Source organism: Plecotus auritus, assembly GCF_963455305.1.
Source record: "Plecotus auritus genome assembly, chromosome: 11".
NCBI classification, from domain to species: domain Eukaryota; kingdom Metazoa; phylum Chordata; class Mammalia; order Chiroptera; family Vespertilionidae; genus Plecotus; species Plecotus auritus.
In genome coordinates this window covers 54,199,219-54,225,495 of record NC_137777.1, presented here as the reverse complement: position 1 = coordinate 54,225,495, position 26,277 = coordinate 54,199,219, and the positions used below count along the sequence as shown (strand labels likewise).

General features: G+C 47.7%; 1 protein-coding gene across 9 annotated transcripts in view; it reads right to left on the bottom strand.

Moving 5' to 3' along the window:
* RALYL (RALY RNA binding protein like) overlaps positions 1–26,277 on the bottom strand; it is a 573,551-nt gene that overhangs the window by 72,216 nt on the left and 475,058 nt on the right. For all 9 annotated transcript variants that reach the window (XM_080647107.1, XM_080647102.1, XM_080647108.1 and 6 more), the window contains one exon: positions 6,297–6,344. In XM_080647107.1, the coding sequence (XP_080503233.1) occupies positions 6,297–6,344 (48 nt within the window). The remainder of the gene's footprint in view (positions 1–6,296; positions 6,345–26,277) is intronic.

Below are 26,277 nucleotides of genomic sequence, written 5' to 3'. Positions count from 1 at the left end.
GCAGGAGCTATGGAGATATCTGCAGATTCCTCTTCTTTGTTTGGGTTTTGGAAGTGTCCAGATGAGGCCCAGCTGTGAAGCAATGCAAGCTGCTACGGGGCCTTGGGCCTTCTTTTGGATGTTCTGGGTCTCACTGACTCAGCTGCAGTTTGTTAGGTAAATTTAGAATTCAAAGGACCAGGCCATTCATATACAAAAGCCTCTGTGCTCAGCTTGGATGGCACGGAGTCTCAGGGCAGAGCAAACAGCAATGGCTTCCTGTCAGCCCTGCCCTAAGAGACCCCTGGGTCTCAGTGTCCCGCGGTAATCGCTGTAAGCAACTCTGAGAGAAAGCCACCCTCGAGTTCCGCCCACTGCCAGACAGTCCAGTTTCTCCCTGAATGAGTCTGGGTCCCCAGATTCTCCCCCAGAACTGGAGTTCAGGGCAGTCGGGAGCTTGTGTCTCCCTCCGATTGAGAAAGCCAGCCGTGTACTCAGTTGCCAGCCCTCTCCGTGCGTGCACCTCTGTACCTCTGCCTTCTGCAGCTCCTGTGAGTCTCAGTGTGCTTTTCTCTTTCCTTCTAGGTGTAGAATTTCCACTCAGCCAGCCTTCTTGTGGTTCTGGATGATGTCCGTTTTGTCTTTTAGTTGTAGTTTTGAAATTGTTGTGCAAGGCAGCAGTTCAGGTGTTAACCTATGCTGCCATCTTGGTTCCTCTGCGTAATAGTTTGACTTTAATATAATTTTTATATTTTGTACAACTTTGCTATCTGCTATAGTTTGTATTAGCTTTGGGTAATTACAAAGATGACACATTTGAATAGTAATACAATGAGTCTTTAAGTCTTATAATTCTGCAATGTAGGCATTGTTGAGCCATTTTTCCCATGAAGGAAATTTTCAAAAAAGGGAGGAGGTGACTTGCCCAAATTTAAGCCATTGACATGTGCACAGCTGGCCTGCAACTCAGTTCTTCTGCCTCCACATTGTACCCTTTGTCAACTGTGCCATGTGGCTACTTCCAGATGTTTTCAGTGGAAGACCTCTCTACCAGCTGGTAATTCAAATTTGCATAATGACATAGACGTTGCCTCTTGCTAATATGTTTTTCCAACATTCACAAATGCAGACTGTGCTCGACAATCAATGGTCTGAAACAATTGCAACCTGGAGTTTTTTTTCATGAACAGCAACTCTAGCGGCTTCTCTTCTGTTAATTAACAGGAGGTCACAAGGGTCCCAGAGTTGAGTGAGCCCCTTGAATCGCTTACTGGGAATATGATTTCTCGGGGCCAAGCACCTCTGGCATTTCCTTTTCTCTATTAACAGCAGTCCCCTGTTCCTGGTTCAAACTGCTCAGGGTTCTTCCTGAGGCTGTTTGTTGAATAGAGGCTGACTTAACCTGCTCCCACCTCAGAAGCGGAAATCACCCCTGGGGGCTGCAATAGGATTCCAGCAAGCCTCCTTTGCTTTACTTGGAAGATGTTTTGTTTTAATAACGTGTGAAGTCCTTCATTTAGAGCTGGACTTGACCTTTTAGCAGAAAATGCCAGCGAGTGCTGTCAATTGCAGCTCAATGCTCTGCGTGGCATAAAGAGATGAATGTGTGGAATAGCCACTCAGGTCCTATTTGGTGATACTCTTTGCCACCCCTGAAATTAGGGATAGGCGTTCGATTAGCCTTAGGAAAAGTTACTGCTGGGCCAGTGTATCAGAACCACCACGATAAGATGGACCTTCGTTAAAGAAGTTTTCTAAGCGTTTAAAACTCCCCAAGGGTTGGAAATTCCCATGTGCGTTAGACTCCCCATGGACAGAAACGGGGCGACGGTACTGTGCGGATGCTGTCCTCCCCAGGCTAGCATCTCTCCGCTGCAGCCGCGGCTTGAGCCACAGCTGAGTTGGGACTCTGCAGACCACACCAACAAGGGACCGGAGGGGACACAGGGAGACTGGACAGGGAGAGTGCTTTGGCGTCCTGTTCTTGTCCCCATCCCTTCGCCCGTGTCCTCACCCCGGCAGCGGCCATCCATCCCTGCAGCAAGGGTGGGCCTGCTGAGTGGCTTTGCCACCCTGGCTGGCAGAACAGTCCCCTCATGCCCCTGGAAGTGGTCAGGGACCCCTCCGGGCTCAGACACAGCCGCAGGGGCTGAGCAGAGCCCTCTCAGGTGCCAGCGCTGAAAGTCCCTCCACGGTCCCAACCTCTGCTCCGGTCCCCAGCCCCGGAGGAGGCCGCTGCTTCGTGCCATCTCGAACTCCACGATATCAGTTTCCTCTTTGCTTTTTCCATGCAGACATCCCTGTGAAACAGCCGTGTGATTTCTGTGTTCCTGACCCAGAGTCTCTGTCAGGTCAGTGTGGCCAGTTGAACGGGGGGATCTGGGGGCAGGAGGGAAATCTACAAGCAGAATGCCTGGAGCAGGACCATGGGCAGTGAGGAAGGACCGCTGACCAGCCGCTTGTTCCTCTGTCACTGGGACTTTGCTACAAGAATATCGGTATAAGAAATCCATTAATTGTTAACGGTTACTGCTAACTGTGCTTAACCAACACCGATGAAGCACTAGAAACAATACCAGGCATAATGCTGATTGTTACACATATGCTACTTCATGTAATCCTCAGCACAGCCTCACGAGGCAGGAATTAGTATCATGCTCACTTCATGGATGAGACAACAGAGTTTGTGGTATTAAATAATGTGTCCAAGTTTGCACCACCAGTAAAGAAGGAAAAAAAAAAAAAAGAACCATAAATACAAACAGAATTTAACGTATGAGGAATCACTGTGGATAGAACTGTTTGCACTGACTTGTGAGCTATTTCCCTGGACTGGACACTCCATCCTGGGCACCTATGTTCACAGGGGACTCCTGGCTGGGCCACTGTGGCGGGTGCTCATGTCTTTGTCAGCCAAGTGCAAACAATGGAAGACACACTGATGAGAGCACAGACTGCTCACACAGCCTGTTAGCAGCACAAGCACAGCACACTCTGCACACTCACACGCCAAACAGGATTTATATAAGACACACGGATTATTTGGAAATTGTTCAGAGTCAGCTTTGTTGTATAGAGAAGAGGCATCTGAGAGCTTCAGACTGTAATTATGTGGCTGATTAAGGCTCTTTCTCTTTGGCAGGTAAGATCTATCTATCATCTATCTATCTATCTATCTATCTATCTATCTATCTATCTATCATCTTTTGATCTATTTCTCTGTCATCTATCCTACCTATTATCTATCTACCTATATCTACTTATCTATTTCTCTGTCATCTATTTATCCATCTATCTACCTACCTATCTATTTAATGACATCTAATCTAATTAATGATTTTATTAAGCAATAATTTATACAAAGTAAAAATGCTGATCTTGGCTTCCTTTATTTTAAAATATTTTTATTGATTTCAGAGAGGAAGGGTGAGGGAAAGATAGAAACATCAATGATGAGAGACAATCATTGATTGGCTGCTTCTTGCATGCCCCCCAACTGGGGATCGAGCCTGCAAAAAGTCCCCCAACAGCACCAGGCATGTGCCCTGACTGGGAATCAAACCATGACCTCCTGGTTCATAGGTCGACGCTCAACCACTGGGCCACGCCGGCCGGGCTTGGCTTCCTTGTAAAGGTGAGAGGACTGGACCTGACCACTTGCCCAGAACCTGGGTCTCTTGCCATCTATACCAAACTCTGAAATTCTTTCCATTCGGAAGGAAGTCACATGTTAGAAAATACTCAAGCAATTATAATGCTCAAACAATTTCACACTGACAGACTAAATGACAATGTGCACTGATTGAAAACTTCAGTCATAGTAATTAGGATAATGCTCGGCAACTCAAAAAAAGCTGCATTAGAAAATGTCTTTAAAATTGTCAAACATGAAAATTTCCAAATAGTTTGAAGACTATCTAAATGTTATGTTTTCTTCCCAGAAAACAGTGTGGTGCTTGCCAGGGGGGAGGGGGATGTTGGAGAGGGTAAAGGGGGGATAGTGACAGAAGGAGACTTGACTTGGGTGGTGAACACACAATACAATAGACAGATGATGTGTATAGAATTGTACCCCTGAAGCCTGTATACTTTTATTAACCAATGTCACCCCAATAAATTCAGTAAAAATTAAAATAAATGTTATATTTTCTTAATATCTGTGGGTTATTTTAATGCTGCCAGAACTTCACATAATTTCTAGGACAAGTTATTAAAAGCTATTTAATATTTAAAATGAAGTATATTTTGTAGAAATGACAGAAATGACTTGATCAGATAATTGTTAAAAATTCATGTTTGGCCATGAAGGGCTAGCGAGTGAAGTGGCCTGCTTTCCACGGCAGCTGGGCGGTGGTCCCGCGGGCAAGGCTGCTCCCGGCTCTTCGCCCTGCGCTTTGCATACTCACAGCGCAGGTCACTGACTAGGCCACAGATTATGCTTGTAGCCTTGCCATTAGGTAACTGTGCGGCTGGGCAAACCAGGCTCCAAACTAAGGAGATGAAATAACACAGACTGGTCTCCACTGCGAGGGAGACACGGAAAGCACCTGGAGACAAAAATTAGCAAACTGAGCCCCTGGCCTGCCTGGGGAGGGGAGGCTGGCGGGAAGCAAACCCTGGCACCCCGAGAGGAACACACAGAGAAGCCAACGTGCCTGGAGGGGCCAGAGGGGGACTTGGTAGGGGTGCGTGTGCTCAGGGCTGCAGGGAAGTCAGGTAAGGAGCCGGCGTGGTCCGAGGAGAAGGAGCCACACAGGAAGGTCCCAGGGGAACCGGAGGCGACTCGGGCTGCACAGTGTCTCCCCTCAGATCTGTGAATGTCCATCACAAACTCTTCTCCAAGTTTGCTTTCCCAGACCTTGGGAATTTTGTTTGAATAAAACTTATAATTAAAGGCTTAAGAGATATTTACATCATTTTGGTTGGTTCGATGGCCTTTGTACAGCGGCTCCTCACTTTGCATATCTCTGCGTGGTCAAGCCAGCGTCGTATTAAATAACACCAGTCCCTCACCAGCACCAGGTGCCTTTCGGGGTCCTCAGACTGGGAGAAGGTTCAGGAAGTCCAGGCTTAGCTGCCAGGTTCTCAGTCCAGCACCTCGTTCGAGGGCCGTCAGTGAGGGGTTGCGGTCACCTGACACTCGGGTCACACAAATAGCAGATGTGGGGGTGCTGTGTCCTCATGATGAGCCATGTGGCATTTCACGCAGATGGATAACCCCAAGAGGGACCTGGTCACCAAGAGGAAAGAGCAGCAGGAACTGGAGAGGGTAACGGGCAGTGAAATGTAAAGATCATGTAATGGATTTATCATAAATGTCAGGCCCGTGAAATGTAAATACCATCTAAGCGGAAACGTAATGCCAGTGGGATTACAGGGCACACAGCCTAACCCTAACCCTAACCCTGACGCTTCTGGTTGACTCCAGATGTGGAGCCAGAGGGATTCAGGAAAAACAAACCTATGGACGTGGATGAGGAAAGTGGGGAGTCCCAGGAGAGGGACAGAGGAGAAAGAGCTCCCCCTGAAGGACTCGGGGGCACGGTCACCCACAGGCCCCAGCCGCCATGCTGATCTACCCTTGGGAGGCCCCCACTCGCCAGCTCCACGCCCTGAGTTAGGAGGAGAACTGACTGCTCAAACTATTTTGGAGAAGTCTTTTTTTTGCAAAGAAATAAAACACATTAACTCTCAATATTTTCACCGTTTTAAATGACAGTGTACTACATAACTGTTAGTTTTACTGTATTTCCCTGTACATGTATAGCCTAGAATAAGGTGGTTTTTAATGTTTTAACCAACATTTGTAAAGACCATGGAAAGTCCCGTTTCCCCGCTGATTATTAGCATCACTGTGCTCGGTCTCCTCTCCTGGTCCCCCCCACTTGCCGGGTGAGTGTGTAGTGTACCTCACCGGATCAAACCAGTCTGGGCTGCTCAATTGTCATATGAAAGCAGGGGTCTAAGGTTGAAGTTATTTTCTGAGTTTATAAAGCTCTGTCTTAAGAAATTCAAAGTCAACAACAGACCCGGAAAATAACTTTGGTTGATTAAATCTCTAAAATATTATCCAAATATCAGACACCTAATTTTAGGCTTAAGCACCTAAAAGTCCAAGTTGTACTTTATGTAGTCCAGTAAGTACCATGAAAATGGGAAAAGCTGTCTAAGTTGTATTTTGGGGGACTTAATATTTTATTTCCTTTTTACTACAAAATATTTTAAACACATTAATCAAGAATACCCATGAATGAAATGTACAAAATACTTAAAAGATAATTTAAATCAAAGGGAAACAAGATGAAAAGTTCACATACCGATTGTAGAAATCATCTCTGTAGTAATCATAGTCGAAGACGTAACCACTAAGGGGAGAAACAAAAAATTAGTTGACATTTGTTTCAACCACATTGACTTTGGTACTAATTTATGATGTTCTAGCAAGCAATGTAGGTCACTTTATCAATACTGATTTTTCAATGTAATTATGTGCCTGAGGAGTTTTGCAAGATGATGTTTCCTTGTCTATCACAGCGTGTCAGAGAACTGTCACATGTCTGACAATGCAGAGACTGACGTTGGTTGGAATGGAAGATGAGAGCAGGAAGCAAAATAAAATATTTCAATACTTGTAATTAAACAAGACTGAAGCCCATTTTTTTTCTAGAAAAGGTACAATACAGCTGTCTCTTCTTCCTAAGGTCTGTGCAATGAGGCTAACCAATGAACAAAAGTAATCAAAATAGCATAAATAAAAGGGTTTAGTGGCCCATTCTCTCTATGAATGGTAAGTAGGAATGTGGTTTCCTCCGAAATTCAGCTTTTAAAATTCTAAACATTATGATTCAATACTTTTACATTGGGAAAAATTTAAAAAAAAAAGCCACTTTGGCTGAATCATACCAACTATAACAATATTATAGGGTATTCAATTAGGAATTAAAGAGTACATTTCAGTGATAAGGTTGTTATGACTAAGCACCTTAAAGGAATAAATTATACACTTTGCCCCATGCACTATAGTGTGGAGTTGATAAAGCACTTTCTATGCAGTATTTCCTTTTAATTTTGTCCTCAAAACACCCCTGGCTGAATACTGCAACTGGAAGAAACTAAAGCGCAAAGGACCTCTGTGACTTGTTCAAAATAAAAAAAATATTGAATTTATTTTTTACTTATTGATTTTGAGAGAGAGAGGGAGAGAGAGAGAAACACGGCTCTGTTGTTCCATTATTTATGCATCACTGGTTGATTCTTGTATGTGCCCAGACCAGGGGTCCCCAACCTTGTGTACCAGGACTATACTCTAACCAGCTGAGCTACTCGCCCAAGCAATTGCTCAAATGTTTTCCACTAGGAAGTGACAGAGCAGACACTGGAGGAAAAACTCCTGAATCCAGGTCTAGAGCACTGTGGTGGTGCTGTGAGGCCACCCAAGCTGGGAGAAGTTTACTCTCACGCCAACACAGCATCTGCCCTACAAGGAAGTGATAATTTTTAACATTTACTCATTTATTTTGTCATAAAGCTTATGATTTTAGCCCATTTTAAGTATGCACTTCAGCACCATTAGGTACATTCACAATGTTGTGCAAACATCAGCACTATCTACTTCCAGAGTTTTTCATCTTCCCAAACAGACATTCTGTGACCCCTGCCCCCCACCCTGTCACCTCCATCCTACTTTCTGTCTTTGTGAATTGGCCTAGTCTAGGTTCGTCCTATAAGTGGAATTGTAATGTATTTGTCCTTTTCGTCTGGCTTGTTTCAGTTATCAAAACATTTTCAAGGTTTATCCACGTTGTAGCACATAACGGAATTTCACTTCATTCCTTTTTATGACTGAACTAGAGGCCCGGTGCATGAAATTTGTGCATGGGTGTGGGTGTCCCTCAGCCCAGCCTGCACCCTCTCCAATCTGGGACATCCCTCTCACAATCCAGGACTGCTGGCTCCCAACCGCTCGCCTGCCTGCCTGCCTGATTGCCCCTAACCACTTCTGCCTGCCAGCCTGATCACCTTCTAATCCAGCCTGATCAACGCCTAACTTCTCCCCTGCTGGCCCAATTGCCCCTAACTGCCCTCCCTTGCCAGCCTGGTCGCCCCTAACTGCCCTCTCCTGCAGGCCCAGTCACCCCTAACTGCCCTCCCCTGCAGGCCTAGTCCCCCCCACCAACTGCCCTCCCCTGCTGGCCTGATCGCCCACAACTGCCCTCCCCTGCCGGCTATCTTGTGGCGGCCATCTTGTGTCCACATGGGGGTGGCCATCTTTGACCACATGTGGGCGGCCATCTTGTGTGTTGGAGTGATGGTCAATTTGCATATTACTCTTTTATTAGATAGGATAATATAACACTGTGTATATATCCTATATAATAAAGAGCTAATATGCTAATTAGACTGGATGGTGGAACAACCTTCTGGAACAACCTTCCAGATGATCTTCCGAATGACCAGTGGGTGGGGCCACGGGGCCTGGGCCATGAGGCAGCCAGGACTGTGATGGGCCAAGGCAGCCGGGGCTGCGAGAACCAAGCCCCTTGCATGAATTTTGTGCATTGGGCCTCTAGTCTATATATATAAAACCCTAATATGCAAATAGACCAAACGGCAGAACAACTGAACAATTGAACGACCAGTCGCTATGAAATGTGTTGATCACAAGGGGGCATGCATGGAACATGGCGGACGTTGGCAGCAGGTGGGCATTGGCCACAGCGGGATGGTGGAACAAGTGAGCGGGGGTGCCAGACCAAAGCGTGGAGCTGGTTGCTGAAAATTCTTTGCTCCTGTGTGCCGCGGTCCCAATGAGCGCTTGCACCTGCTGCCAGCACCGGCTCTGCTTGCACCTGCTGCTGGCGCCAGAGCCACCGCTTGCACCCGCTGCCAGTGCCCAACACTGGCCCTGATCACTCGGCACCATCAGCAGGTGCGAATGGCGGCTGCTGGCCCCAATTGCCCCTTAGGGTTTCTCCACCTCCCCCTGCTCCTGAGGGGTGACTGGGGCAGCAGCCGCTGCTCGTACCTGCTGGTGGAGCCGGTCCCAATCACTCCATGCCATCACGGGTGTGAGCGGGGGGAGCAGGGCTGCTGGTAGACAGGGGATTGGGGGGCTTCAGGGGGAGGGTCTGGGTGGGGGCACAGAGGATGGGTCGAGACCTGCTCCTGTGCCCACCGTAGCTTCATGGCCTACAGTTCCTTTAAAGGTGCACGAATTCATGCACTGGGCCCTTAGTGTATATATAATTGATAAATATCACTTTTTGTTTAAAGTCATGCTACTTTTACTCTAATTTGTCATGAATAATTATTGTTTTAGCTTATGTTTGATTATTTGAAGAATATGTTCATATTATAACTGGAAGTTTGTACCCTTTGGTCTCCCCATCTCTCCCCATTGCCAGGCCCTGCTGGCACCATTCTACCCTCTTTTTCTGAGTTTTTTCCTGATTCCACATATAAGTTGGATTGTGTAGTACTAGTCTTTCTCTTTCTGACTTATTTCACTCAGTATATGCCCGCAAGACCCACCCACGCTGTCCCGATGGCCGGATGTCCTTCCTTGTGGCTGAGTAACGTCCACGTCTTCCTTAGACAGCCATCTGTGGACAGGCACTGAGAAATGCTAATTATGTTTTATAATCTTTTTCCTGAGACTCTTTTTTATATTACAACCTCAGACAGCAGAGCTTAATAGCAAGAAGAAACGATGACACACGAACCAATTAACACATGTTTCTAATGTAGCTGATGGTGACCATCCCATTCCTGTGTCTTCAGCCTTTAGGAAACACTTCAGTAATTGAACAGCCTCTGGACATTTAAAAATGCACAAGAAAAAATAATTCGTTTTTATTGTTCTCAGTGGCTGCTTAAGTGACCTATCCATCCTGCTTGCTTTGTTTGACGCTGACTGCAAAGGTCATTCACAAGAGCAGGCGAGGCTGAGCGTCAGAATGGTTTGACCTCCAAGCCCCACGTCTGCATCATGAACTCAATTTTGCCTGTCCAGTTGGTAATGAGATGAAATGTCAGGGCAATCATGATGAGCCTGCTTTTGTCCTGATGGTTTGAACTTTTAGCAGATGCGTCAGGCTCAGTTCATTGGCTGTAAAATCGAGCTGGGTTTCCAAAGAGGAGGAAGAGATCCAAGAGGATGAAGAGAGAACACTGGGCTTGTCTCATGCACGTCCCTCATGCTTTCTTGGGCCTTCCTGCCACCCTCCTCAATTCCTTTTGTTTTTTCTTTTTGGTCTTTTTTCCTCCCTGCAGATTGTATCTCTTTCATAAAAATCTCTCCTTTTTCTTTCTGTGCAAAACTTTACTGGAAATTAGCTGTCAAAAATGGCATCTCCAGGAGTCACACTGAAGTTTCTAAGGCACGTTATGTATCCTAGAATTTTACTGCCAGAAAACCACTTGTCTTTCACATTGAAAAGATCCCCTTTGCCCTCCGCTGAGCCAGGAGGGCAGCTGCTACGTTTGGGGCTAATCTCTTTTGGCTTTTAAGGGAGGAATTTTTGCAAATTTCATTGCGGTGGTTTTGTATGTCACCCTGGACCTTAGGCCACTGAAAACAAAGGGCAATAAGTTAGATTGTGTAGCTCATTGTCCAGGAGGAAACTAACTGCAGTAAATGTCAGCATTTCTGTCATTTGAGGGCAAAGCCAGTGGCAAGGAGCAGTACTTGACTTTCTAGAAAAGTGGAATAAAAATTTTGAATATGTAACCCAAATACTTTGTATTTTCACTTTTAAATCTGGTGCACATTCATGATTTTTATTCTACTTTTCAATGCACCTTTAATCTATTTGCTCACATTTATTTAAAATTTAATGAGAAATCAGAATTGGTAAAGTAATTGTTGAGAGTTATACAGCACACACACACACACACACACACACACACACACACACTTCCTTTTTTTACTGAAGATTAAATGAAACCTAGTAATGCTCCTGGAATGTCATTTATACTTTTCATTTATAGAGGAAGAGATCACCACAACTCATTGGGTTTTGCAATATATGAGATCAATTTTCTCTGATCCCTTTGTGTTCATAAAATCAGCTTAGTGAGAGTAGACTAATACACAAAAGTATTCTTGGTATTTTCCATTATGAAACTTCATTAAAATATAATCTGAAGAATGTTAATAAACTTCTTTACACAAGGAGGGAGCAGTTAGTGACTTCCTAACAGACACCCAGTCAATAGTGACTATTACTGGAGTTTCTCAATGACTGCATTGTGCTCTCCAAAGTAAGGTGAATAATCAATTATTGAGTACTTATTGTAAGCACAATACTGGGAGTTGTCGATAATACAGGCGGAACATGGCTTCTAATCTCAAGGAAAGTCACTCTAAGTGATCAGACAAATACACACAAGATCATAATTCAAAGCAGAATTTCATAAATGCCAAAATAGAAATAGAAACTACTAGGAGAGCTTGTAGGATGTGGTCGGTGGGACACAGGGATCAGAGGTGTCATGAGAGAGATGGCCTGGGCCTGGTCCTTCTAGCTGGTCGGAGTCAGCGGCGGGATCAGCGGCGGAGCGAGCATGGAGAACGTGCTTCAGGAAGGTCAGGGCTCTCTAGAACCCTCCTCTCAGCACGCCCGCGGGCGTCCTGGTGCAGAAGTGATGAGAGGCGCTCACTGCTGAGCGTGGAGGGCTCCTCCCCCTGGGCAGGACGTGCAGCGGCACCAGAGACCCTGCTCTAACTTCTCCTAAAACTGGGCGTAGGCTTCCAACTCTCAGAGTGTATACACACAGTTGAACAGATTTGTCAAGTTTGCCAAGATAATATGCGGACAACATCTATCCATTTTCATATGTATAAATCTGTACATTCACTTTGGAGTGTGTGTGTGTGTATGTGTGTGTAGTGGATACACACATGCATAGATTCAAAATTCAAAAACAGTGAATTAAGGTATTTAGTCTAAACATTATTGACAAAATACTGGATTTACTCCCAAGGACCTTTGGATTGGGGGTGGTGGGGGTGGGGAGGGAGGCTAGCAGGAACCTAAAGGATTTATGAAATTCCAGGCTATTGTGGACTAGGACCTGGCAGTTTAAGAAGGTAAGTGCCTAAGAAGTTCAAAAGATTAAACAACCCACCAACCCCGGTCAGAGTCTGGTCTCTTACTTGCTGTGTCAAGCTTACTCTCACACATTTGAAGGGTGGTGACTTTAATGGAAAGATGTGGGAAGGGTGAATTCTGGGAACAAGAGGGAAGGAGAAGAAAAAAAAAGAATTCTTTTTCTCTCTTCTGGCTGAGCTAGCAGAGGGATTCCGGGGTGTGCTTGTCACCTTTCCCTAACAGGCTCTCAGGAAGAAAAGTCGCACATGGAATTCCAAGCTGTGTCTCGTTGTCACTGCTGTCGGCTGGTTTAGATGAGTGAAAATAAATATCTAAATACAACCCTCTTCGATTCGTGATTCCTTTTAAAGCTACCATGAGGATGAACATTTATTTTTATAGACATCTGGACCCCTCTGGTGAGAGAACTGTGAGTGTGAAAGCAGGCGAACCAAGCACCAGCTCCTTGAAAGGCCGGCCCGGAGCTGCGCAGTCTTGCCTGGAGCAGGGACACCGGCTCCCAACAGGTGTTCCTGGTCTCAGGTCTCTCCCAGATCCCCACCCACCACACACGCTGTGAAGGAATTAAAAGCATTCTTTTCACACAGTGTCAGAATTAACAGAGAACCACAGCAACACCTCTCCAGCTACTCTGCACGACCTCCAGGTAACCTTAAGACTGCAAACTTCATTTCTCTCCAAAAGGCAGCTGCCCCTTGCAACAGTCCTCAGCAGTGTGTCCCTTTACTCTTCACTCATTCAGCCCTTCCCAGCCCTGCGCTGCGTGGCCCAGCGAGGCTCCCTGCTCTCAGAGAGACCCTCCTCTCCACAGCCTGTGCCTTCGCTGGACGGGCTGCTCAGCACAAAGCTCCGTTAGGGGCTCGCTCAAGGTGTGCACCTGTCAACCTGTTGTATCTTCATTGTGTGGAATATGCATCCATCCTTAAAGGCCTAACTCATCGTCCTCAATTAAAAAGTTTGTTGAGTTAGACTAAATTCCACCTCCTGTGCTGTTGTTTGCTTTTGTTACCTTGTTTTGCTGGTGTATTGTTTGCTGTCTCTGAATTTGTACTGGAATCAACGCTTTCAGCCCTCTTCTGTTTCTGTCACATAGCTAATCTATACAGATTTATTTCTGTTAGCCTTTTCCTTCACAGACCAACCTCGCCATCCCATTAATCACTCCTGTCTTCCTCCTTTGAACTTAATTTACTTTGTCTGAATTTCTCGACGCTGAGGTTTTCACAGTAAGATATTCCAGGAGGGCTCATGTCAGAGTCCCGCTGGGTAAGACCCATCTTTTTGTTTTAACCTGATTTAGTCATCAGTGCACAGGTGTCATTCTTGTCATGTCTGCAATCTTCTGGCTGAAGATTGTGTGGAATTGGCTGTGCATGCCTCTGCCTCACAGGACGGGGAGCCTGGGAAGGCAGGTGTGTGTAGTCACCCAGGAGATATTTTTTGAACTGAATGGTACATATTTGTGAAGCTTTCTCCTATAACAGTTATTATTATTATGTTTTGTAAGAAAACAACATATCGACACTAGAATGTTTAAACATCTGAATATTAATTTAGAATTTTAGACAATTACAATGGCCATTTTGGGTTAGACTGTTCTGTCACTTATATTTTTTATTTTTAAAAAATATGTTTTTATTGATTTTAAAGAGGAAGGGAGAGGGAGAAATAGAAACATTGATGAGAGAGAAACATCAGTAGTCTGCCTCCTACATGCCCCCTACTGGGGATTGAGCCTGAAACCTAGGCATGTACCCTGACCAGGAATCGAACTGGTGACTTCTTGGTTCATGGGTCTACTCTCAACCACCGAGCCACACTGCTGGGCCGTTCTGTCATTTTAAAAAACTGTTTTTATTGATTTCAGCGAGAGGAAGGGAAAGGGAGAGATAGAAACATTGATGAGAGAGAAACATTGATCAGCTGCCTCCTGCACACCCCTACTGGGGATCGAGCCTGCAACCTGGGCATGTGCCCTGACTGGGAGGGAATCCAGCTGGCTCCTCCTGGTACATGGGATGGCGCCCAGCCAATGGAGCCACACCGGCCAGATTGTCCTGTCATTTTGAAGTTGAATGTGGCCTGTTGGATCTAATGGTGAGCTCTGAATGTGACCCAGTAAACATTTCACTGAAGAAACAATAAGGTATCTAAAACCATGAAACACTGGGGGCTGATTTTTTACCTTAGCATCTATCCTAGTTGGCATACCATAATATAGCTGCTCAAGGTACCACCCCCTGCCCCCCACACACATAAGCTCTTAAAGTGTTCGTGATGCCCGTCTTTTGCTGGCATTTGGCAGCGACCGGTTAAACTGTGATAACTGATTTGTTCTGCAGAATTAAGTGGGAAATCTTTTGTTTATTTATTTAATATATTTTATTGATTTTTTTACAGAGAGGAAGAGAGAGGGATAGAGTTAGAAACATAGATGGGAGAGAAACATCGATCAGCTGCCTCCTGCACACCTCCTACTGGGGATGTGCCCGCAACCAAGGTACATGCCCTTGACCGGAATCGAACCCGGGACCTTTCAGTCTGCAGGCCGACGCTCTATCCACTGAGCCCAACCAGTTAGGGCAAGTAGGAAATCTTTTGAATCAAGAAATATTCTGTACTTTAAAATGTCACTGAAAGTGTGGAAAAGGTCACATTTTGAGACGGATGAAATAAAGATCCATCTTCCCTGGCTGGTGAACAGACTCTAATTGGGAAGAGAGGCTTTAAATCCTCTGCCAGCACTTTCGATGCAGATCTGAGGTTCACATGGCCTCTAAAAGCGAAAATAACTTTTATGCACAGAATGATTGTCCTGGATCACTAAGCTATTATTTAGACATTCATGATGATTATAATATGAAACTCCAAAGAGCGGATAAAGTGGAAGGAAGGTGGAACCCGTGGTGTGCGAGGGGACTCAGCAGGGTCCGGGCTGCCCCTCCGGCCTCCCTGGGGTGAAAATGCAGATCTTACGAAGAGTGTGAACTTTAATGAAGTCAGGGAAAGTGACGTTGGGGAGCCACTCTGATCCCCAGAAAAGCCATTTATTGCTGATGATGTGGGACAAAGAAGAGAGAATCAACAAGGATAATGAAGTGAGACTACCTGCTGGATCAATTTTGAAAAATGGAATAGCTGGATCGCAGGTGATAGATACACGACTAATTGTGGCAAATGTGGCCACACCACCTGTCCATCAGTAAGAGACTGGTCAAAAGGTGAGGGGCATTCACACTGGAGAATGTCACGCAGCTATCAAATCGACGAGGACGCGTTGAGTAAGCTGGCATGGGTGCCCGGTCACGTGCAGTGAGAACACTGATGCCCACTGGATCCAGCTGACACAGGACGGCGCCCTGCCCTCCTGGCATCCTCATTCGCAGCCCCTCCTCTCTGCCTCAGGGGCTCCGGGGCACTCAGTGCGGGGCCCAGTGCTGGGAAGAAACACATTCTTTCTGCAGAGCTGGCCACAGAGGCATGGAGAGTTCTGGTCAGAGCAGACACCACATGGTCAGGAAACATTACCCAGTCCCTGTAGTCACAGATGTTTATTGAGTGCAACCAGGTGCTGCAGGCATCACCCCTGTAATCCTGAATTCAGCCAGATTCAAACGTGAGGCCACCTTCTCATGTTTGCTAGCTCCATCCACTCAGATCTGGACCACAAGCCACAGTGGCCTCCAAGCCCGTCCTTTGCTTCCATTTTCAATCCCCGTCCCTAACTCCTCTTCCCAACTCTTTCTAGACATCAGTCAGATCTTCCACTTAAACCTTCCAGCGACGGCAGTCCCGGGGATGGGCCAGAAGCTCTGAGCCCGGCCCTGAGGACAGACTCAGGAAAGGAGATGGGCTTCAAGAAGCAGGAGCAGGCACAGCCCACCCTCCCTGTGCAGAGGCTGAAGGTGACTCAGTGGGTAGGAGGCCATCCCCAGGGCTACCCTGGGGCCATGAGCTGAGGAAGGAGGGCCTCATTGGGAAGAAGCCTGGGTCCCTGACTCTCTCCATCCAGGAACACTTGGTTTGGGGCGGGGCGGGAGGGAGGGGGAACAGGCTCCACTCAAAAGCCATGAACTTGTAGGACCTGCCAGCTGGGATCGGTTTCTCACAATTAATCCTCCTTAGTCCATTCGGGGAGATGGCCCTCTGTCCCTGCCTAACATGGACCAAACACGCAGAGAGAGGTGGGAGTCTTAGAGAAGTGGGAATCCCTGGGGCCTCTGGAGACAGAAACCCTGAAATCAGGAGGGTGAGCACCCCAGGACAAGGCCTAGCTGTGCTGCTCTGACACTCTCCTACAGGGAGCCAGGAAAGGTTGGCACGGCCACTCTGGCCATCCAAGTTTGTGGCATGGTCTGGCACAGCTCCTGGCTGCAGTCAGCTTGTGTGCTTCCCCAAGGTGCTGAGCAGGTCAACCCTTCCTGTGTGTGTGAGCAGGTCATCCCTTCCTGTGTGTGTGAGCAGGTCATCCCTTCCTGTGTGTGTGAGCAGGTCATCCCTTCCTATGTGCAAGTGAGCTGGTCATCCCTTCCTGTGTGCCCTGAACAGGTCATCCCTTCCTGTGTGCCCTGAGCAGGTCATCCCTTCCTGTGTGCCCTGAACAGGTCATCCCTTCCTGTGTGTGTGAGCAGGTCATCCCTTCCTGTGTGCCCTGAGCAGGTCATCCCTTCCTGTGTGCCCTGAGCAGGTCATCCCTTCCTGTGTGCCCTGAACAGGTCATCCCTTCCTGTGTGCCCTGAGCAGGTCATCCCCTCCTGTGTGTGTGAGCAGGTCATCCCCTCCTGTGTGTGTGAGCAGGTCATCCCTTCCTGTGTGCCCTGAGCAGGTCATCCCTTCCTGTGTGTGTGAGCAGGTCATCCCTTCCTGTGTGCCCTGAACAGGTCATCCCTTCCTGTGTGTGTGAGCAGGTCATCCCTTCCTGTGTGCCCTGAGCAGGTCATCCCCTCCTGTGTGCCCTGAGCAGGTCATCCCTTCCTGTGTGCCCTGAGCAGGTCATCCCTTCCTGTGTGCCCTGAACAGGTCATCCCTTCCTGTGTGCCCTGAACAGGTCATCCCTTCCTGTGTGTGTGAGCAGGTCATCCCTTCCTGTGTGCCCTGAACAGGTCATCCCCTCCTATGTGTGTGAGCAGGTCATCCCTTCCTGTGTGCCCTGAGCAGGTCATCCCTTCCTGTGTGTGTGAGCAGGTCATCCCTTCCTGTGTGCCCTGAGCAGGTCATCCCTTCCTGTGTGCCCTGAGCAGGTCATCCCTTCCTGTGTGCCCTGAGCAGGTCATCCCTTCCTGTGTGCCCTAAACAGGTCATCCCTTCCTGTGTGTGTGAGCAGGTCATCCCTTCCTGTGTGCCCTGAGCAGGTCATCCCCTCCTATGTGTGTGAACAGGTCATCCCTTCCTGTGTGCCCTGAGCAGGTCATCCCTTCCTGTGTGCAAGTGAGCAGGTCATCCCTTCCTGTGTGCAAGTGAGCAGGTCATCCCTTCCTGTGTGCCCTGAGCAGGTCATCCCCTCCTATGTGTGTGAACAGGTCATCCCCTCCTGTGTGCCCTGAACAGGTCATCCCTTCCTGTGTGCCCTGAGCAGGTCATCCCTTCTTGTGTGCCCTGAACAGGTCATCCCTTCCTGTGTGCCCTGAACAGGTCATCCCCTCCTATGTGTGTGAGCAGGTCATCCCTTCCTGTGTGTGTGAGCAGGTCATCCCTTCCTGTGTGCCCTGAGCAGGTCATCCCCTCCTATGTGTGTGAGCAGGTCATCCCTTCCTGTGTGTGTGAGCAGGTCATCCCTTCCTGTGTGCCCTGAACAGGTCATCCCTTCCTGTGTGCCCTGAGCAGGTCATCCCTTCCTGTGTGCCCTGAGCAGGTCATCCCCTCCTGTGTGCCCTGAGCAGGTCATCCCTTCCTGTGTGCCCTGAGCAGGTCATCCCTTCCTGTGTGCCCTGAACAGGTCATCCCTTCCTGTGTGCCCTGAACAGGTCATCCCTTCCTGTGTGCCCTGAACAGGTCATCCCTTCCTGTGTGCCCTGAGCAGGTCATCCCTTCCTGTGTGCCCTGAACAGGTCATCCCTTCCTGTGTGCCCTGAACAGGTCATCCCTTCCTGTGTGCCCTGAACAGGTCATCCCTTCCTGTGTGTGTGAGCAGGTCATCCCTTCCTGTGTGCCCTGAGCAGTCATCCCTTCCTGTGTGTGTGAGCAGGTCATCCCTTCCTATGTGCGCATGAGCAGAGTGGCCCGAGAACGCTGCTTTCCAGGCCTGGCTGGCCTCCTCTCCGCAGCCTGCCTGCCCCCCGTCTGTGATGAGAGGGACACTCTAAAGGGCTCCCTGCGGTCTGTTGTGGCCCAGGGGACAATGGCGATCAGGGCAGAGCTGTGTTGCCTATGGAGCCAGGGAGGGCATGTTGTCTGCCACCACGTGTCGCCCCTGCCCCGAGCCGCTGTGGCGTGTTCTCTGCTGGTCTGGAACTCTGAGACGGGCCCTGGGAGCTCTGGCTCCGTGCGCTCTGGGGCTTTTACGGTAAAGAGCCAACACACTTTAACAGGAAAGGAGAGCGGGCCAGAGGGTATCTGACCGGGACGCAGTCCACGGAAAAGCCCAGAAGGCTGGACTGACGATACCACCCGTGAAGGTGCCCTCAGGCCCCCGGGGTCAGTGCTCCACAGTCACCGCCTGTGCACGGCTCTCTGAGTAAAACCTGACACGTGGTCAGTGGGCGTGGGGCTAAGGAAGGACAGCACACTGAGCCCCTGGACCTGCAGCCTCGAGCAGGTGCTGGCTCGCCTTCAGCGGGGACACAGCCACTCGCAGACACATCGGAACCCCCGACCCGGTGACCGATGCAGAACATGTGAGAACAATGCTCGGCTCCTCGGGGAAGTCGTGGTGGTTTTGAGGAACACATTAACCTCCAGAGAGGCCAGAGCTGCTCAGAGCTGGCCCTGGAGGCTGGGAGCGCAGGGCGGGCGGGCTGGCGCGCTCAGACCACCTAGGCAACGGCAACTGGGTGTGCAGGAGGCAGCCGGTCGGTGTTCCGCTCTCACATGATGGCTTCTCTCTCTCCCTTCCTCTCCAAAATCCATAAAAATATTTTAAAAAATAAAATAATTGAGAGGTAAAAATTCCCATGGCTAAGAGTTTAGAGGGTGCAGTTAGGTTATTTGGCCAATATTGTTTAAGTTACAATTTTAACACCATTTTACCTTAAATACACACGGAGCCTGTATGACATCAGACTTGCTATCAGTTCAAATGGATTTAATGCCGAAAGAGTGTTTTCTCCCTGACTGTGTATCAAATGATAGGTTGCTCTTTAAATACCTCAATGTTTCATGATCACCCAGACCTGGGGGAAGGTGGCCCGTGACAAGTGATAGCAAGTCTCCAAGTGAAGCCGGTGCAGACCGTGGCATTTGGCGTGGGGGACACTTGGTTACGTGAATGCGCGAGGGGCAGTGGAAGCGCTGGTAACACTCTTGAAATATCATCAGCTACAAAGCCCTGCACCGCTGCTTCCTTTCTGAGCAGAACGTCAGTCAGTCTGTGAATGCTGCTGTCCCTTTGCTTCCCTCCAGGAGCGCCTTCCGCCCTGCCCGCCCTGCCCGCCCTGCCGCTGCAATCAGCACGATTCCCTCTCCCCAGGAGGACGTTTGGGGGTGGGAGGGGGGTGGGGGAATGAAAGTGGTTGTGGCCACGAGCAGCCCCTGCTGCTGTGACAGAGCTGGAAGGACCGAGCAGGGCTGTGAGGACTCCTCTGTGTTCATTAGGGAACAGCCACCGGTTCTTGCTGCTGAGGCGCCTCTGCCAAAGCAGACACACGGTGATGGGTCACCCAGTTTACTGCGGTGCTGTCTCCGCCATCCAGTGCGGTTTGAATGGGCTTGGCAGCGGGAAGGGCACACTGGCGGGCAGCGATCCAGTAAAAGCCTGGGCCCAGCTCCGGTGCTTCCACAGCGCCAGCGGAGGGCAGGCTGGTGAAATAAAGGACAACTGCGGCATCAGAAGCGCCGTGCCCTCGCCAGAGAAGCAGCCCGGGGCCTCAGAGAAATAACACGAGCACAGTTGCTAAAGGAACCATTAATTTTGTGGTGGCACTTGTCTGAGTCCAAAAAACGAGAAATGGATTTTTAGAAGGGGCAAATTGTCGTCATCCCCGTATCCCGTTTCCCTGGAGACCGAGAGGAATTGAAACCACACCATCAGAAGGCAGTCACTGAACTGGCCGTTGGTGACTCGGTGAAGTCCGATGGTGTGTTGAAAGCTTCGGGACAGATTCTCGTTACCCTTCCCTTCGTTTTGACACTGCATCTGGATTTTAGCACATGCCACAGCACCCGATCCGTCTACCAGGGGCCTTGGGCATCTCTTTCCCCAGCGGGTGCTGGGGGTGGTTCCTTATGATATCTCAGGAAAAAAAGAAAAAGAAAAAAGAAAATGTCTGAGACTCGCCTGGGAGGATGCGGGTTTTATTTGCGTGGAGTCACAGTCCTGGTTTCCAAAGTCCAGTCATAGACGCGGCGGGGGCTTCAGTGGAGCGGGAAGCAAAGCCAGTGTCCAGGGTTGCCTCCCACTGTGCGTGGGGCCCATGGCCTGGGCCCCGTGGGAGAAGTAGGGAGCCCAAGAGTGCGCCCCTGCAACCAGAGCCCCCAGAGAGCTAAGAGGAACCAAGAGCCCAGAGCACGAGGCGAGAAGAGCGCAAGAGAGCGAGCTTCTTGGTTGAGGGGACAAATATCTCAAATCTTCGTGTGCACGCAGTGCACGCCCGTCCTTGCCCGTGACCTCTGTTCCCAGGTGTGACTGACAGCAAGCATCTTCGCTGTCCCCTCACTTCACTGGGCATGCGCCTGTCTCCCCCTCCCTGCCCAGTCCGCAGCGACCTGTGGGGAACGGACTGAAGGCTCCCTGAGGGCTGAGCTGCCCAAACCACATGCCTGCGACGCCTGGCCTCCCCGCTGCTGCGCTGCCGTCATGAATGAGTAGGTTAACGACGCGATGTATTCCCACCACGCTCAGTGGAGCCTCTCGGACGGCACCCTCACTCCCCGATTCTGACACCCTAGAGAAATGACATTCCATCAGGCATTTCCTTTCTGTTCTTCCTGGGTTTTTTTACAGATCCTATTTTTTTGACAAATGAAAACCGCATATATCTAAGACACACAACGTGGTGTTTTCGTATATGTACAGATTGTGAAATGACTTCCACAACCAAGCTAATTAACCTATCCACCACCTCACACAGTTCCGCTTTCCGGGTGAGAGCATTTAAGATCCACTTCTTTAAAAAGCAAGTTTCAAGTATACAAAACAGTGCTATTAACAAGTCACCATTAACGGCAGTTTCCAGAACTGTTTCATACGCCCACGTCACTGGCCGCCACTGTTCTACCCGCCCCTCACCCCTCCCAGGCTCTGAGCTCAGCTCATCCAGCTCCGCCTCCGTGAGGCCGTGCATCCTGGCCTTTCTGTCTGGCGTTTCATTTACTGTAATGTCCTCTAGGCTCATCCATGGCATCCCAAACGGTGGGTTTCCGCCCATCACAGATGAGGGTGCCCACGGCCTTGGGGGACCGAGCAGGAGAGCGGCTCGGCTGGCCAGGGCCCCTAGCTCAGGGAGCCAGCGCCTCAGTGAGAGCAAGGTCATAACTGGGCTTCGTGTCCTGAGTGTGTGTTTAAATGCCTCTCAGTCAAGCCTGGAAAAGAATGTATTCTGAGCTGTATCCGTATAATTTTTAAACAGTCTGCGTTATTTAAATTATTCCACGTAGTGAAACAGTCTGAAAAAGGTGTTTACCCATGCAATAAATAATCATTCTTACAATCAAGCTACTGAACAACTGGTGTGAATCAAAGTTTCAGTTCCAAAATGCAACCAATCATATGCAAAGTCTTCCCTTTAAAAGGTCAGCTTCATGGGACAAGGTGAGGAGAGCTAATTCATTGGAGCTTTCCTTTAGTGCCGTGCGTATAAACCGCTCAGTATGTGAGAAGTGTGACTTTCACTTGAGAACTCACAGGCTGCCCCAGCACGCACTTTTACGTCTTCGCTCAAAGGGCCAAAGAACAGCACGTCCTTCTCCCCTCCTCTGTGCTGTCCATTAAGAAGCTGGGGAACCTTTTTCAAGGCAAAACTGGTCTTAAACCAAGATTTTGATTTTAGAATATTAACTGGATCGACCACTCAGTGCAGACCTGATGTCCCTCTTCTCCCAGCTCACTTCCCAAATCAGCGTCTACCTGATGCCACTTAAAGGAAGCCCTTGCCGGGCGCGTTCCAGGGGTTGCTTCAAGGTGTGTCGCTGGAGGACGAGCAGAACAGCACCGCTGAATGGGCCTCTGGCGTGCAGGCCTGAGCTCTGCGCGGAGGGTAAGGCAGTTCAGCTGGGACTTTTTATTGTCAGGTGAGAGGGGAAAAGCATTTTACTTTCTAAGTCTAATTAAAATTACTTTATTTATCGAAAAGTATTTTATATTATATATAATAAATTATACACGTAATACATATTACATATAAATAATGCATTTATATGAGATATATTTATAATAATTTGAAAAATGAAACATTGTTATTAATATTTAATAAATCACTTATTAAGTGTTTAAATGATATTTTTAATAATTTAATATTTAAAGTTTAGTGCAACCCCAACCTGAGGTCTGGGATGACGCCAGCGTGAGTTTCCTGCACGTGAGCGCAGGCAGCGTGCTCGCGGGCCCTCGCAGACTCCGAGGCATGCCTTCCGGTCTCTCCAGCTCCTGGCCTCCCATGCTGACCCCGGACAGGTCTAGATCAATGTGTCCACCCCCATGTGCCTCACAGCAGGGAGGGGCTGGGGGAAGTTAGGTTCCAAAGGTTTTTCTGAAGCGATCCCAAGACCATGAATGTTTGTGAGGATGACCAGCCTGCGGGCAGGAAGGGGAGGATGGGGAGGATGCAGGCTTGGTGCAGACAGGATTTCGAGGCCTGGCGGTACCAGAATTGCCAGGTAGCCATGGAAACCACCGTATACACTGACCCACCCTGGGAAACAGCACCAGACTGTCGAATGAGCCTTCAGGCTTTGTGCTAGGCTAATGTTTATTGTTTATTTTCCTTTCTTTTTTGTTAATCCTCACCTGAGGATATTTTTTTCCATTTATTTTTAGAGAGAGTGGAAGGAATGGAGAGAGAGAGAGAGAGAGACATCAATGTGAGAGAGACACATTGATTGGTTGCCTCCCGCACGGGCCCTGACTGGGGCCAGGGATCGATTCTGAAACGGAGGTACATGCCTTTGACTGGATTCAAACCTGGGACCCTTCAGTCCACAGGCTGATGCTCTATCCATGAAGCCAAACCAGCTAGAGCTATTTTTTATTTTCCTAATGACATTATTTATTCATCACTGACTTGTGAGTGTGCAAGTTCTTATATCAGCCTAGAATGGAAGGCCTGAGATCACCAATTTCCTTTCACAATTTCCTGAGCTTTTCTGTAGGCAAATATTTCCTTGTGTTGTAACTGTTTTTGACAGATTTTCGTGGGTGTGTTCTGATTGAGTTTATGTTGTGTCATTTAAAACGTTATCTCATGCCTGGCCAGTGTGCTCGGTGGTTGAGTGTTGACCTATGAACCAGGAGGTCATGGCTCAATTCCTGGTCAGGTCACAAGCCCGGGTTGTGGGCTGGATTTCCAGTAGGGCGTGTGCAGGAGGCAGCTGTTGGATGTTTCTCTCTCAGCGATATTTCTATCTCTCTCCTGCTCCCTTTCTCTCTGAAATTAATAAAAAAGTATTTTAAAATATAAAAATGCTATTTCATAATTTCTGCAGCACATTTATCTGAGGAGAAAATTTGCTTCCATATTTACATTAAGAAGAGATGGGCATCAAAATGTATCAACATTTCTTTTCATTTCAGGAATTTAAATGACAATTATTAATGTTCATCATTGAAATATGAAACGGAATATATGTGCTCATGTTTGATAGCTTACTTCATTCACAAGTTTTATTTTTTTCTCTGCTTTATAAAAATTTCTTTGGTTTCCACGTGTAGCTCAAAGCATGGCCTGCAGAAGGCGCTTACTCTCTGACTGACTCTCTAGGGCTGCAAGGAGAGCTGATGTTCTGATAGTCCCTATGCGCCAGGACGGAGCTAAATGCATGATGCAAATTTTCTTACTTATTTTCCATTTCACAAATAAAGACCTGAAGCTTGGGGTTGAAATAACCGCCTAAACTAATAGAGCTTGTCCGTGAGGGTCAGAGGCAAGGAGGTGGAAGCAGTTTCTAAATGTACATAGTGGCACCTTTTTAAGACAATGGCAGGCAGTGGGCTGAAGTATGCAATATTTAACACTGCGTTATTCACTAATATGATATTTTATTCAACACAGAATTAAAGCAAATGTCCATGAGGTGTGCAGGGTCCTATGTTATATAGTTACATGTCCACGATATCATGGACCACACACCATGCTCTTATTCCCTTTGGCAAGCAACTGAGATAAAAGTCACATCTTTGAATATATGTTTCTTGCAATAGATTACCTGTTGCCTGATAGGCTCGTGTGTGTCCTCATGGTTACCATTACCCTGTTCTCTCACTGAAGAGGGTCAGGAGAGATTCATACATACTTTTGGACAATAGCATTTAAAATCATTTCCTTAAAATGGGGAAATTTCACTATGACATAAAATGTTCAGTCAGCAGAACCACTGGGTGTACGTTTCACCCCACTTTACTTCTAAGTCATATCTAAGTCACACCTATGTCATATCGAAGTTATGTTTCAGTCACATCTAAGTCATACTTAAGTCATGTCTAAATCATACTTAAGTCATGTGTAAGTCACATCTAAGTCATATCTAAATCATACCTAAGTCATATCTAAGTTGTTTCAGTCACATCTAAGTCATACCTAATTCATACCTAAGTCATATTTAAGTCACACATAATTCATGTCTAAATAATACTTAAGTCATATCTAAGCCATACTTAAGTAATGTCTAAGTCATACCTAAGTCATATCATCACCTGCTATGTCGTTTTCCCACTTGGAGTGTTCGCTGAGTTATAAATCATTCTTCTTTGGAAATTTTTTCTCAGGGCTCTACTACTGAGTTCTGAACTCCGAATACGTTTAGGACAAAGATATGGAGGCTGTGCAATAAAAAACGACCTCCATCTCAGAGTAGTGGGAGGACAGGGAACACTGCTGAGGAAGTGCACTAAGTGAGGCGTGAAGAAAATCTATTTCACCCCCTTCCTCGAGTGCAGGACACATGCATTCCGAATGAAAGGCTGCTTCTGGCTTACAGATGTCTAACAATAGCAGCTGATGACAATGAAGGAAGGAAGCACGCTCTAGTGATTTCTTTGGACCAGATCAACGCGACCTTCCATTTTTCATGAAGTCCTCCAATAAATCACCTGCTCATTTCTATTCCCCAACCTCCCAAACCATTATTTTGATTACTATGATTCAAGCGACTTTCTGAGATGCTTTTATGAGGAGCAGAAGGGGAGGGACCATGGTGCTCAAGGAGTGACAGAAATATTCAAAGGCCACTAACGAAGACATAAAAGAAAATTGATGTGATCACTCAGACTCTAACCCCGTCAGTGTTCTGGTTACCGAGCGTGAGTCCAGTGGACCCTGGATGTGATTGTTTCTTCATCAAATACCGCACAACCTCCTCAGAGCGAGACATCACCTCTTCCAGCTCCTTCTGAGACTTGACAGCATGGACATACGCTGAGCATGCAGAAGTGCTCTCACCTTTGACTAATCTATTAAAATGTTCTAAAATGACTAATATATGAACAATCCTTTAATATATTAGTCAAAGGATTGCTGGACAGATCCGTTAAAAACAATCAGTTCGGAATGCCTGAAAATCATCCCTGTGTTCTTGCTCACAATATACTACCATTGGACCATGGATCTTGACTCAGGACAATACCACCAGCTCTGTGTTCAGAGAGCCAGTAAGTGTGAATGGAGTGGAGAAATAAAAGTGAAATGAGAAAAAAAGAGAAAAGATAGAGATTTTGGAGACCGAGTTGGAGAAATTGGCGGAAGAATCACTGAGCAGAGAAGACTGAAGGAAAACGGCCACGGTGGGTGGACAGGGAACAGTGACGCTGCAGTTCAGAGGAAAGCTTAGACCCTGACTGAGCATATGTTTACATGATGAGAACATAGATGACCAGTCTACC